The 15660-nt window shown below is 32.0% G+C and overlaps 1 protein-coding gene across 1 annotated transcript; it reads right to left on the bottom strand.

Annotated features, from left to right (window-relative positions):
- Positions 1–2515: 2515 nt before the first annotated feature.
- LOC111414895 (uncharacterized) lies at positions 2516–3835 on the bottom strand. Its single transcript, XM_023046364.2, has 3 exons — positions 3733–3835; positions 3590–3654; positions 2516–3043 (listed from the first exon to the last, which is right to left on the bottom strand). The coding sequence occupies exons 1-3, from the start codon at positions 3748–3750 to the stop codon at positions 2587–2589; spliced, it is 540 nt and encodes a 179-aa protein (XP_022902132.1). The 5' UTR covers positions 3751–3835; the 3' UTR covers positions 2516–2586.
- Positions 3836–15660: the final 11825 nt, after the last annotated feature.

The raw sequence follows: 15660 nt of genomic DNA on the forward strand, positions 1-15660 counted from the left end.
ATCTTTCCAACCCAAGTGGCAAGAGAAGAAATTATGCGTGAAGGTAAGGCAGCTATCTGTGAGATACCAGCAAAAAAGGGCTCAAAATTTATATTATACATCACTTTATACAAAAACGTGGAAGAAATCCACGAAAAAAACTCATACTCGAGGGATTATTGAGGTTGGGTTGCTTACTTAATCTGGAAAGGCGAATTTCACATGCAATATAAGGTAACAGCCATAAAATCATAAAACCAACTTGTGTATGGAACTGTTCGAAGAAGCAGGTTTAGAAACCAGTCCTTGCAAATAAAAGTTATGGCTACGATACATGAATAACAAAATTATCATCGAGCAACACGAATACTTGAGATTTTCTTAAATTATTATAGCCTCATCATCTCCTTCAAGTCTTCCATAATTTCTTCCAGGTTCAGCTAAATTCATTCCATCCTTATTATTAAGTTGTTCTTGTGTGTAATACATGTCTAATGTGGTTCTGGTAATCCTTTGATAGAACTATCTATTACGACATATGGCAATGGTTAGCAACAACTGATTTTTGTCATCTGGAAACAAAGCAAAAATTTCACGTAATCCAACACAATAGCCAACATCTAATGATCAAATTCATCAAAGACGAAATCGATCTGCGAAGGCTTGAGTGAGATGGTGACGTTCTATTTGAAAGTACTTTTAAAGCTGCCAAAGCTGCAAATGTTGAAGATCCATGAGGACGTATTGTTCTTGTTATACCTTGAGATGTCGCATCTACAACCTTTATATAATAATTAATAATTAAGAAGTTATGATCAGTTGTAAATAACGCCTGGCTTATTTCCTTGTTCAGTATTAACAAGAATATACCTAGGATTATTCCTTTCGCTAACTCAACAGAAATTTGTAGCTCAGTTAGAGGTGTTTTAATAACTTGTTCACATCGTTGCGTATTAAGTGGTCTAGTTAAAGGTTTTGTTCCAACAATTAATTGAGTTAACACACCAGGTTTCCCTCTGACTTAGATATTCCATCTTTTTGATTAAATATTTTCTTGTGGTCCAACATTTCTTGTTCGAATTGATGGTGCCGGATTTGTAGGGGTGTATTGATTTTTATAGTCGCACCTGATGCTAAAGTTTTAACTTGTCGCAGTTTGTCACTGTTTGTGTCACTCTAGTGCCTGATATGTTTTCACCAAAATCACAACTTACATTCCTGAACTTCCAGCCTGTTGTGTAGTCTGTACAAAACTTTGAGGTGTTATACTTTGAATGCCCTAAGGCTGCGACGAAGCTGTTAACTTTTTGATGAAGTTGCCTTTGTTTTAATAATTGAGTTAGTTCACTATCAGCTACTGGAGTGTTGGCTCGTTTATTTATACCAGCTGTTCCTTGTTTTACATACCAAAAATGAATAAATTTTGTGATTTCTTGAGCGATAGAACTGATTATCTAGCATGGACATAAAAGTGATCTCATCCGCAAGAGCCGGGTCCAGTAAAGAGAGGAGATGAAAAGTCACTTATCTTTAGCATACCACATTCACGTTCATTTAAATAACGATCTTTTAGGCATAAAATACTATATTCCGTGTTTACAGAAAAAAGTTCCAACCTTACCACGTAATGGTATATAAATGTTAATAAATTGGATGTTGTGAGAAAGATAAAGCGTTTGTTTGGGAGTGTAATGCAATAAATAGTGTGTGTTGGGGTGAAAATTTCTCCTAAGAAAATCGAACTCCTTTTTGGATTCGAGTCCCTGAATGATCACTGCCTAAATCATCACTGGGTTATGTTCAATATAATGGCAGTACAAGGTGATTGGTGACTTTATTGACAGTGGTTTCGAAGATGGGGGTTCCTTTACATTTCATAAAGATCGAATTTTGTGAATGCTGCATCCAGATAGACTTATTAATCTATATGTTGAAGATAAAGAATCCAGTCAAGTGTTTAATGAAGAGTGAGAGATCCACAATTAAATTGCTTCTGCCTTTCCGAATTTAGCCAAATGAAGCAAAATGTTTAAATAAAACTGATATAATTAAAAATTATATATCTAGAAAGTGATAGAATTAAGGAAAATATTTCCTAAAGCTGACAGAATTGGGCAAAATATGTCTAGATGCTGACATAATTAAGCAAAATGCTTCCAAAAGCTGACAGAATTAAACAAAGTACTTCTAAAGGTAATCAAAATTGAGCAAACTCTAATAGACGCAATTAGAAGTAAGTTTCACCAAAATCAAAATTTTTTTGGAATTTTAATTCAATAATTGTCGAAACTTTTAGATGATACAGTACAAAGCAAAATCTACTAGAATATTTAGCAAACATCTAAGTAGGAGAACTGGATTGAGTTGAAAAAAAAAAATCATAATTTTAAACAATTCATAAATAAAATTTTTATTACAACATGTAACACAACAAGAAACTTATATACACAGAAACATCAAAAACAACCTAAGCTAAAGAACAACAACAATAACAAAAAAAATAAAAAAGAGGACTAGGACACGGTTTGTAACGAAGAAGTTAACAACAAAACAACTTTTGCATCATCCAAAACTAATGAATCTAACTTAAAAATCAATACTATTTTTTTAATAACCCTCGTGGCCATCGCCGCCACCGATATCACCACCCGCTTCATTTACGTCATAACCACCGCCATATCCGGCATCTCCACCCCCATATCCTCCCAAATCGCCGCCTCCTTCGTATCCGGAATCACCACCGATATCAGCAGCGTGAGAGCCGTATCCTCCGTCTAATCCTCCGGACCAATCACTGCCTCCATGGAGAGCTGGACCGTGACCTCCACCGATTCCAGCTCCTCCGGTGATATCTTCTTCTTCGCCTCCACCGTGTCCTCCCCCGAATCCACCACCATGACCTCCAACGCTGGAGTGGATTACGTGACCTTCATCGATGTCTCCGCTGTAACCAATAACCTTGTAGCCGCCGCCTCCGCCTCCACCAACATGTTTTGTTACGGTGTGTGTATGGTGGATGGTTTTCACTTTAAACGGTACGTGGATGACCACATGTTTGTGTCCCCTACAAAAAGAAGTAATTATAATTAAGCATTGTTCTTGAAAAAAAAAGTTGGAGTTAAATTAAATTGGGTTTGATGTTAATAAAAGACATTTATAAGAGAATTTGAAAGCTTGCGTAAATAACTGCATGCATAAATATAGTAATAGCGTCACATGGTGAACTAGGTTCGAAGAAAAAGAATCGTTTCGCTTTCTCTAGCTTGTTATAAGCATGAATAATCAATCAAAAAACGACTGCACCTATCCACTTTCATTCTGGACTTGGTAATTTCTTGGAATTTCACTAATAAATAAGTTGAGATACAAAACCTTTTGATCTTAAAGAGGTTAATGATGGTAATAAAATTTGGTACTTTAGAAAGATTGTTTACTAGAACTATGAAAATTTCTCTCGTATTCAACTTCGTCCTAACAACGTCTGGTACAACTTTTAATTATTAAGATGATTGTAAAAGAATTAATTAGGATGGATAAACTAATCCATACATAAATACTTTTTAGGAAATTTGTTGTAAATTGAATTGAATTGATTTTTTTTAATACATACCCTCCACCACCACCACCTCCAGCAATACAAGCGCCAGCTAAGAGGATAACCATACAGGATCCAACCTGAAACATAAAAAATCCATTATAAATCTTCCAATAATTTTCGTAGCATCATAAATGTTTATGACGATATTAACTTACAAGAAGTCGATGAGCCATCTTAACAAATTGAGTGCGTAATCCCCCGGACGGAAGAAGAAACTGAAGACGTTAACTTCGCGAAGGCCGATCGATTTGTGCCTTGATCACCGGGATCCATCCCATATTTATACCGACCGTGAATTTTGAGGGAAAGAAAGGAAAAATAATTGGGTTGCGAGGAGTGTGCATAGAGGAAAGGTTGGGGCTCCTCTCAGTTTCTCTCTCTGTCTTGAGCTCGTTCCGTTCGGCTCGTTCTTGAACTTGCGGATTAGAGAACGGCCAAACCGAGAACTGTATCAGCAGCTTTCCAAGTTCAGTGAACCAATTGAGTTTGCCGTTTCGGATGGACCCAAACGCCGCCCGTACTTTCCCTTTTAAATCTGAAAGCCATTTCTAATCAGTTTTTTTTTGCGATAGTTGTGGGTCTGGTCTAACTGTGGAATGTTTGCTATCTTCAAATTCAATTAGAAATTGAGATTAAAAAGAGATTGAATGAAATTGATGGAAAGATATTTGATAGGAAAAGTTGATTACAGTAAAATCTCGATATTACGGATTAATATGGAAATGAAAAATTTGTAATTTGCACTTTAAACTGGTTGAGTGAATAATTTTCATGTACACAAATTTGAACAGTTATTCACACCATTGTGTTTTTTATTTGTTAGTTCAATAAAAGTATACAACAATCAAACGCTGAATAAGCATAAAAACTAGAGCTAACACTAGCATTAGAACTAACACTATAACTAGAACTAGAAACATTTGGGTTTAGCCGTGCGTCGCTTAAGACGGCTAAATCCGAATGATTCTAGTTCTAGATATGGTTCTAGAAATGGAAATATAAAACAATCTATTGGTGAATAACAATTAAAACTAGAACTAACACTAGACCTAGAACTAGAAACATTCGGGTTTAGCCGCACGTCTCTCAAGACGGCTAAACCGGAATGATTCTTGTTCTAGGTCTTTTGTTAGTTCTAGTGATAGTGCTAGTGTAAAACTAGACTAGCTAGACTAAGACTAACACTAGACTTAGAACTAGAATGTATCGAGTTTAGCCGTGCGTCTTCAGACGTTAGTTAATTCAGAGTTAGTTCTACTTTTACACTAGCACTATCACTAGAACTAATAAAAAACCTAGAACTAGAATCATTCGGGTTTAGCCGTCTTGAGAGACGTGCGGCTAAACCCGAATGTTTCTAGTTCTAGGTCTAGTGTTAGTTCTAGTTTTAGTCCAATAAAAATATGCAACATAGTGATATCTTATGCTAACTAGCGCTGCCTACCACTGTCACTAGAACTGACATTAGACCTGAAACTAGAAACATTCGGGTTTAGCCGCACATCTCTTAAGACGGCTAAACCCGAATGATTCTAGTTCTGGGTCTTTTGTTAGTTCTAATGATAGTGCTAGTATAATACTAGAACTAATACTAGACCGAGAACTAGAAACATTCGGATTTAGCCGTGCGTCTCTTAAGACGGCTAAACCCGAATGATTCTAGTTCTAGTTATAGTGTTAGTTTTACGTTTAGTTCAATAAAAAAATAGATAACAATCTAGCACTGAATAACAATTAAAATTGAAACTACTGTTCTTCATTTAGAAGAAGTTATTAAGAATATAGAGTTATTAAGAAGATAAAGTTATGAAGCAATGAAAAGTACGGAAAATATGAAAACATCTCCTTTCACTGACTCTCTTTCCGGTAATGACCAGAATCGAATACTCGAAAAAAGATGGGGTCATCAAAACACACTTTATACACTTTCAAAAAGTTGAAAAAAAGTAGAAAGTCCACTTTTTAATGCGCCTCTTTAATTGATAAATCATAACATTATAGAATTTACAGAGAAAGATTAACATTTAAACAGCCCGTTTTGGTTTGAAACAAAAATTTTTACTATTTTTATTAAATTTTTACTTACATCGTAACTTGCCAAAAAATTTTGGATATAATGAACCACACCTTCACAGTTCAACGAAGTAACTGACTTGGCAAATTATGGAAAATGATCTATTGCTAGCCAGCATTCCCTTCGCCATTCTCTTCAATAGAATGCCATTTTTAACTCTTGACATTCCAATAAAACCCAATCGCAAATGTTTGACGAAATCAAGAAAATAATAAAGAAACTTTAAGATTTTCTATTAAAATTATCTCGAAGAAACCGCACTTTATTATTAATTTAACGCTAACATAAAACAATAATTCCAAAATAATTGACTTTTGTCTCCTTCCCAACTATAATAAAGTTGTGGTTCAATTGGAAAAAGCTTTAATTAAAGTTCCTCCATTAACAACACAATTGATTAACACAATTTATTTTGTTTAATTATTATCTTATGTTCTGTTTATCAATAAAGCGAACTACCAGCGTTCATATAATTCATCAACAACTATTATATTGTATTTACTTTATTAACCAACAGTTATAATTTTTATACAAGTCCAAACAAGTACAAACAAGCGACATGCAAGCGTCTCTCTTATTATTGTCTTGGCGGGAACGTGCCAGCAACATGAAGTTGTTCCGATATCAACATAAATAACAATAATGTTACTACATTATATAACACGCCCCTTTTAAATCAAAATAAATTATTAAGGATGTAAAAAAATCTAAAATTACAAGACAAAATCGGTTAAATAATTAGGTACTTTACGTCGTCGTTCGGGTCTTAAATTATTACGTTCTACAGGTTCAATATTTTCGTTGTTTTGTGTAGTAGTTTCTATATTTGTGGTAGTAGGTTGAGTAATCGTTATCGTTTTAGATATCAAATTAGAGGTAAAATATTTATTTTCAATTAGATCCATGTCATAAATTAATGAATTTTTAATATTACTTTTAAACTCAAAGTTTGACTTGATTAAAAATTTTCTATTTCTTCTGTACTTTCGTCCTTCTTCATCTAGCACCTCATAAGATCTTTCATTAACTCTTCCTACTATCTTCCCTCTTTTCCATTGATGATTAATTAGATTTTGAATTAAAACAGTATCATTAATAGTCAATGGTTTTAAATCTTTTGCATTTCTATCATAAAAATTTTTTTGACTTTTTTGCTTATCACTCATTTTTTTCTTTATTATTTCTTTTTCTATTATTTTTGGTTCTAAATCTTTATTTGTTGTTGGCATTTTTGTTTTAATCTTTCTATTTAACAATAGCTGAGCAGGGGAAAATCCTAATTGTGGTAAAGGAGAATTTCTGTATTCAGTTAAAGCAATTATAAAGTCACTATAACTTTTACATTTTTTTAACATCTTTTTTGCAATTCCTACTGCTTTTTCTGCTAATCCGTTTGATTGACTATTATAAGGACTAGAAAATTCATTTTTGAAATTCCAACTATTAGCAAAGATTTTCATTTTTGTTGAATTAAATGGTATGTTATCAGATATTAAAATATCTGGTGCACCGAATCTACTGAAAATGTATGTTAAACATTCCAGTATTTGTTCAATAGTTTTATTTTTAATTTCAATTACTTCTATCCAGTTTGAATAAAAATCCACCAAGACAAAGAAAATCTTACCTTTATATTCACATAAATCAGATGACAATATTTCCCATGGTCTTGTCGGAATCTTTCTGTTCAGTAATGGTAATTTTGTATTAGAGTTCCTGTGAATTTGACAAACTTGACAACCATTTACAAATCTTTCTATATCTTTCGTCATGTTGTTCCAATAAAATATTTGTCTTGCTCTTAATTTACACTTTTCCATACCCAAGTGTCCTTCATGTATAATAGCCAACATATCCCGTCTTAATTTTTTTGGTACTAATAATTTAGTGTTTTTAAATATTAACCCATTCGAAACATTTAGATCATCTCTAAATCTAAAATACATTTTAAGTTCAGGGCTCAAATTTTTTATATGACTGGGCCATTTCGTATCCATAAAGGTTTTTAGTTGGGATAAAATTTCATCACTCATCGTCTCTTTCTTAAATGATTCCTTTCTTTGTTCACTCATGTTTAAATTCGTATACAATGTATGAATTATATATTCCATTTCTGGGTCATCAGGAATTACATCATTCAAAAATGATCTTGACAATGTATCCGCAACATACATTTCTTTACCTGGCACATATTTTATTTCCAAATCGTATTTCAATAATCTGAGTAACATTCTCTGCAGTCTATTGGAAACATTATCCAAATTTTTGTTAAATATAGCAACCAATGGTTTATGATCGGTTTGTATAATTACTTTGTATCCATAAATAAAATTATGAAACTTTTCACAAGCAAACTGTATAGCAAGTAACTCTTTTTCAATTTGTGCGTACCTCTTTTCAGTTGTTGTTAAAGCTCGTGATGCAAAAGCAATTGGTTTATCCTGCATTAAACAACTACCTAAGCCTTCACTTGACGCATCCGTTTGAATTATGATGGATTTTGAGGAATCAAATATTCCTAAAGTGGGCACTTTAGTTAGTAAGTCTTTTAAATAATCTAACTCTTTTTCATGTTCCTGTTTCCAAACAAATTTAACATTATTTTTCGTTAATTCTCTTATTTTGTATGTTAATTTTGACAAATTAGGAATATATTTTGTAAAAAATTTGAGTAGACCAAGAATTCTTAACAATTCAGTTTTGTTATTTGGTGTTTTTAAGTTTTTAATTGCTACTAAATTTTTTTCATCTGGTTTTATACAATTATTTGATATAACTTGACCCATGAATGTAACTTCATTTTGTTTATATTGCAATTTATTACTGTTAAATGTAACATTATAAATCATCGCTCTTTCAAAAACTTTTCTGAGTGCTAAATCATGTTCTTTTTCTGTTTTACCTGATATAATAATATCATCAAAATAAATTTCAACATTAGGTATGTCACCAAAAATTTCAAAATTTTTAGCTTGAAATATTTCTGGAGCTGAAGATATACCAAATGGTAATCTGTTAAATTTATATCTCCCAAATGGAGTATTAAAAGTGCATAGTTCACTACTTTTTTCATCTAGTTTCAGTTGCCAAAAACCTTCTTTCATATCCATGACCGTAAAAACATTTTTTTCAGCCAATCTAGTAAAAATATCTTCACTAGTCGGGATCATAAAATGTTGACGTTTAATAAATTTATTTAATGGTTTTGGATCCAGGCACAACCTTAACTGACCATTAGGTTTCTCAACAATCATCAAACTATTTACCCAATCAGTTGGCTGGTCCACTTTTGAAATTATTTCTTTTTTCTCTAAATTCTCTAAAGTTTCTTTTAATTTTGGTCTTAATGATAACGGAATTTTTCTTTTTGCTTGAATTGTAGGTATAGCACTGTTTGTTAATTCAATTTTACATGTACCTGTTATTTCACCTAAGCTATCAAACAAATCTTGGTAACCTTCCAATAATTCAGTTTTGTTTTTAGGCATTTCTGTTTGTTCATCAATCTTATTTAAAGTATTAATTCTACCTAACAAGTTAAATTTTAAACAATCACTTAAACCTAACAATGGTTCTGTTTTTATGTTTACAACAACAAAACTAATAATCTTTGATACATTTTTATAACCACAAGATAAATCTATTTTCCCTACAGGTTTTAATTTATTATTGCCAAAAGCTACTAACGTAATAGGTGTTAAATCCAATTGTTTTTTTACATTTAAGCTATTGAAAATATGTAAAGGTAAAACACTTACGTCAGCACCTGTATCTAATTTGAATTTAATTTCATTATTTAATATTTTTAAGTTTTCATACCAGCAATTTTTTTTCTTACAAGTTACAGAGTAAATGAACAATTCTACATCTTCCTTTTCTTCTATTTCGGTATTTATTATTGAAATTTCCTCTTCATTGTTATCTACTTGAACTTCATTTATTTTTTCTTTTTTCTGTTCTTTTGGTGTTCCTTTTCGTTCTTCTTGTTCTTGTGTTCTCTTGTCCTTCTTACAAACCTTTGCAAAGTGATTACGACCCTGACAATTTGCGCATGTTTTACCATATGCGGGACATTTTCTTGGTTCGTGTTGTAATCCACAGTAATTACATTTCTTCTTTACTTGGTTTATTTCTTTTAAAGGGTTTAATACTTGCGCGTGATATTTTCCTAATTCAATTGATTTACAATAACCTTGAATTTTTTCTAAGGAAATATCACTTTCTCCCAACAATCTTTGTTGCACGTTTTTGTCAAAAATACTTGTAACTAGCTTGTCTCTTATCATTCTATCTTCGTATGTTTGTTTACATTTATCATTTTCACACTTAAATTCACATAATGCAGCTTGTGTACGCAACTCCGTAATGTATGCATCTATTGTTTGTTCTTCTTTTTGTTGTAAGTTATTAAACTTGAATGTTTCTACTACAAGATTTCTTTTTGGAATTAAGTACTCTTCAAACTGTTTCATAGTTTTTTCTAGTGTTTCATCTTTATCTCTTTTAAACGTGTTGTAAATTCTTAGGCCTTCGTCACCAATAACGTTCAATAGTATGGCAATTTTAACACTTTCATCTTCTAGGTTATCTTTTTGCGATGCTTTCATATAAAGATTAAACTTTTGTTTCCAAATAACCCATGTTTCAGCAGGATTATTAGAAAAATCTAATGTTTTCGGTGGTTTAAACTCCATTTTATGCACTTTTTTTTTTTCTTTTATACACCTGACACCATATCTTATGTTCTGTTTATCAATAAAGCGAACTACCAGCGTTCATATAATTCATCAACAACTATTATATTGTATTTACTTTATTAACCAACAGTTATAATTTTTATACAAGTCCAAACAAGTACAAACAAGCGACATGCAAGCGTCTCTCTTATTATTGTCTTGGCGGGAACGTGCCAGCAACATGAAGTTGTTCCGATATCAACATAAATAACAATAATGTTACTACATTATATAACAATTATAAATTTAAAAAATCATTAAAGTGCAGACAATAAAATAAATGATTGCAACCCTAAAAAAAATATTTTAGATTAGAAAATATAAAGACAAAACATCTGTAATCATAAAATAAATACAGGAAATTATTGGTGAAGTAAGATTGGTTTTCATTAGAAAAATACGAAGGCAATAAAATAACCTCATCAGTTACCTCACCGGGGAAAGTAACTTTTTTTAATCAATTGTCAATTAACAATTAAAGTTTATCTGTAAGAAAACATATAAACATTACACAACCAACTACAAGGAATTTAATTAAAGAAATAATAAGTAGAGTAAGTTTTCAAACACTATTAAGTCACGAAAACGTTTTAATTTTTTGTACATACATTAAAAGGTATCATTAAATCAATCATAAATAAAATCATTTAAGTAATTTGCATAATTAATTGATATGAATAATTTATAATTGATTTACTATTAGCGTTTAGTATAAAGTTAATTCCATGAAGTAGCGGCAACCAAATAAACAATTTAGAAATAAATAGGAATTAATATTAATTATATAGTCGATTTATTAAGAAATTCCGATGTGTAATAAGGTATAAAGTAATCAATAAAGATAAAATTTAATTAAACATATTATTACGTATTAATTTTCTCATATTTATTTTAGAAATAGATGGTAATCTTATAAAAAGAAATGTATAAATCGTTTCTCAACTTATTGAACCATCAAAAAAGATTTATTAAAAGTTTACTACCCTGCAAATCGATCATTTTCTATTTCTAATTGGCTGGCACATCATGTTAATATATAACAATGTTAATATATTTGCTTTTTAAAATCATGCAACTGATATATTTATATGTGGGCTTAAATATTAGTTTAAACATAGACTAGTTTAAAAGTGTTGTATGCAAATATTAACAACTAATAAATCGAAATCGTTTGTCAAAACTAAATTAAAGAATAACATTGAATTTAGACTGGACAATAATAGAAAAACATGATATCATCGTGAACAGGAGTGTCAGAGGTGAAGCCCTCCAGAATCAATTCCCCATTGAACAACGCTCTGTAATTTTCCGTAATGATTAGCACAAATAAATTATACATATTCTTAATTTACATATGCCCATTTAGCCATGTTGCCTCTATTCGACTACTGTTGAATTATCGGTGACTTCATCCAAAATCCAGCCAAAAAGAGGAAAATCAGCCAATTCCGATGTACGTTATGGTCAACAATTCAAATTTTACTCCTGATCTAGTCTTCTGTACCAACAATATAAGACGCCCCCTTTTGAATCTCTCTTTTGAAAGTTATTCTTTCTTAAGAGTTGTTCTACGACCACTTGGGTATTCTGATCCATAACAATGCTACTACTAGTATACCTAAAAAACTGTAAGCTCTGCAACATGACTTCAACGATCACCTTGAGAGATCGGTAGACGCAGCAAGCCCTTTCTCATCTATTAAATATTACAAGTTTCTTCTGCCGCCGTTTATTATTAGACTTATAATATAATAATAATATATCCTTATTGTGCCTTCCACAACTACAAATAACATTCTACATATTTCTATTTCATAATATTAAATTAAAGAAGGAACGCAATGGGCGAGTTCCAGACAATGTCTGCTCATACCAACCCAAGTGGTTGCAAAAAAGAACAAAAAATTAAGGAAAAAAAAGAAAACACGAAAAAGAAAATAAAAGAAAAAAAACATAAAATGAATTATAAAATACTTAATCAACTAAAGCAAAAAAAATGTATATTGCCTTCATAAATCCCAACATGCCAACGGTAAATATCCAAGCATCAGATATTATCTCTCCCTTCCTGCTGAAACCTCAGCCGCATCAAACTCTTCCGGAATGTACCTAAGCACAGAATTCGCATGTCATTTGGAAATTTACTATAAGATTTGTAGATGTGATAGCTGAAGCTTTTTTCAAAAAGAGACGTCGATGTTTTGGTGGATATATAGGATAGTTTATCAATGAAAAAAGAAGATTATATAGTGATTCTAAATCGCTAGAGTTCCCTTAGTTGAAGAGAAGGTTTAACGAGCTTAATAGAAACATTGAAAAGCTAGTACTGCAATACCGCAGCAAAAAATATATGAAAACCTGCAAAGATTGGCAGGTTCGCAAATTGTTTAAATCCTAAAATCGGCAAGAAACACAAGAAGTTATCGATCTCCGTGATAAAATCGATTTTTCTTGCATCCATTCTGAAAGCTGGATCATTTAGAAAGTGTCACTCTTACTTTCTTATATTTCTTGCTGTTATTTCTTCCATCTGTTCATAATTCCTTAGCTTTTGCTCTTTATTGTTCTCGTTTTATACTGCTTTAGAAGAAAAGAAAATTTTTCTTTACTATTTATTTCCATTTTTCTCCGAAATCCTTAAAAGTTTGTTCCAAGTTCAAAAACAGTTTTGTATTTTATCTAAATTTATAATCACTAATTACTAGATAATAACATATTGTCACAAGTACTATTGCCATCACTTTTATCTCAATTTTTTACCATGTCACAAACCCACCACACTTTGATAATATATTTGATAGATTTGGATGAATTAGATACAAGTTCGTAGTGAACAATAAAATAATTTATCAAACCATGAAGTTCAACTATTTAGGAGTAGAAACTTCTAGTAACAGAAATCCTATAAATGAAGTACGTAAAGAAGCCAACAAAGCGCATCATGTACAGAAACCAGTGTATGTCGACGAAAAGTATAGCCTAATATATGAAATCTGTGTAAGATTTATGCTTACTTATCCTATAGAGGCAGAAGCAGATAGTCAGAACAATCTAAGAGGTCAATCTACGTGACCATGTAAGGAGTAGTACGAGAAGAGGTGTATGCGGAGCTCAAAATATGGTAAGATGGATGCGATCCAGGTGATTTGAATGGAAAGATCATGACAATACGAAGTCTCCAAAAAAATTTGCCAAATAGACCATGCTAGATAAACCAGACACTAAATGAGCCTCTAGAAGACCATATAAAAGAAGAAATATAAAGATGATGTAAACGTTGGACGTCATGATCACAGGAGGTCTAAATGTAGAAAAACATCTATCATATTAGAGGATGAAGTAAGAAGATGGAATATACTCAGTAAAAAGAGTACTATCTCGATAGTGAATAGCTGTAAAATCAACTATAATATATTTGAAATTTCCATCTCTTTGTCAATAAGTATTAATCTAAAAACCAAATGTAATAACATATTGTGCGAAATCAATTTTTGTACTGCCGTCTACTCTTCTACGAAGGTTCTTTTTTTGTTTACAAGCGCGATATAGAAGGGTATCAACAAGCTTTCAGTTATAAAGGTAGTTGCTTACCTTGCGTAATAAGTTCTGTAATAAGTCTTTTGTCGGAAGTAAATTTTATGCCGGCTAATTTATCTATTTGAATCATTAGTATAGATTTTAACGATTCTACTTCTATCTACTACTGTAAGACCAAGGTTTGTAACACGTAGTTGTATAAAAATGAATTTAGCCGATATAAGATCAGTTACACACTCCAGTGGAAGGGTGTTTTCAATAGCCTTTCTCCAAAATAGTTCACTTTTGCCAATAACCTCTCTACCCCCATGATAAGTTGCAGATTATAGATATCAAACCCCTCGTCTTTTTAATCGCTCTCCGAAACTGACCTAAAGCAACACGCGTTTTTTGACATCATATTTTTTTTTGGTCCTCTTCACCAATTTTGTACAATTTGTGCTGGATTGATGATTCGCTGAGTAACTATAGACTTTTCGTCATTAACAACTATCACAGAATATCTTCGATTAACGACAATTTCTCCTGTATGCTGTGATAGATGTTTAAAAGAACAGCTAATCATATTTATAAATAGACTTCTTGCATTGCTTCCGAAGCTTGGGAGTTTCAGACCGACATTTGCAAACATTTTTGCTTATTTTACTCATTTTGATTGACGTAGACTTCGGCTTTGTCAATATCGATGGCAGCAGTGGAAGCTCTTACTATAATTTGGCAGCATACCAATACATGTCAGTACTGGAATTGGTATGTGTGTTTGTCACAGCTTAAATTTTCGTAACTTTGTGGTTAATGTTCTGCGCTGATCACTTTCAGAGTAGATGGTACTTGATGTGAGTGGTACTTGAGGACCACCAGCTGTTGGTACCATCCTAAAACTTATACAGAATGTGTTTATTGTTCTGCCAGAATCACTTCTAATACATTATAACTAGGCATTCGTGAGGCATTGAATCTCATCCGACTATTATCTGAAATTTAGAGTATGTAATACATAATTTAGAGATAAAATGAGACCTTGGAGTCATTCTACCAAATCCTATTTTAATCAGCAAAAGCACTCCACCTTAATAGAACATGTTAAGCTTCCCAAATTACGCATTGAGAACAAAGTTAACCTCGGGTTGTACAGCAAAGTTTTATAATTAAATTATTATTTTAATTTTATGTGCAATGTTCCGTTATTTCCAATTAAATATTTTAACTAGTTTCAATAGCCAACAATCTTATAAAACGGTGAAATGGTAATCACACTTTACATTTCTAATCTAAAATTATAAGTCTTGTTAGTGATACAATGTGTGTAAAATTGACGCCAATTAGACCCAGAAAACGCCTTCAGTTTCTCTCTAAAATTGGGAAGCGTAGAAATCGTCACGCACCGCAGATTTTGCAAACAACGGCCGCTCATTTTCCAACGGAACAAACGCTTATTTATGTAGATATAGGTATACCCATTAAGTATCCTGACTTCCTGATTATCAAATAGCGTGCTCAGTACATGACCACAATCATCAAACCTTAAAAGCAACAATGAAAAATTACAAAGGAAAAGAAAGAAAGGAACTACGACCGGGGGTATAACAAATAGTAACCGTCTCTTCTATTGAAAATGTCGTGATTGAAGCAATAATAATTGCGCGCTTTATTTTCAGATTTCACCTTCTCGTCGGGAGAAAAGGCGCGAAGAGATCGGTGCGCTTCTTCCTTTTTTGCGTCTTTCGCGTTTCTTT

This window comes from Onthophagus taurus, chromosome 1 (genome assembly GCF_036711975.1).
Source record: "Onthophagus taurus isolate NC chromosome 1, IU_Otau_3.0, whole genome shotgun sequence".
In the NCBI taxonomy this organism is placed as follows: domain Eukaryota; kingdom Metazoa; phylum Arthropoda; class Insecta; order Coleoptera; family Scarabaeidae; genus Onthophagus; species Onthophagus taurus.

Coding starts and splice junctions, on each gene's coding strand:
- LOC111414895 (XM_023046364.2), bottom strand. Junction 3,044..3,589: donor GGAGGTGGTGGTGGTGGAGG/GTATGTATTAAA, acceptor TTCTTTTTGTAG/GGGACACAAACATGTGGTCA.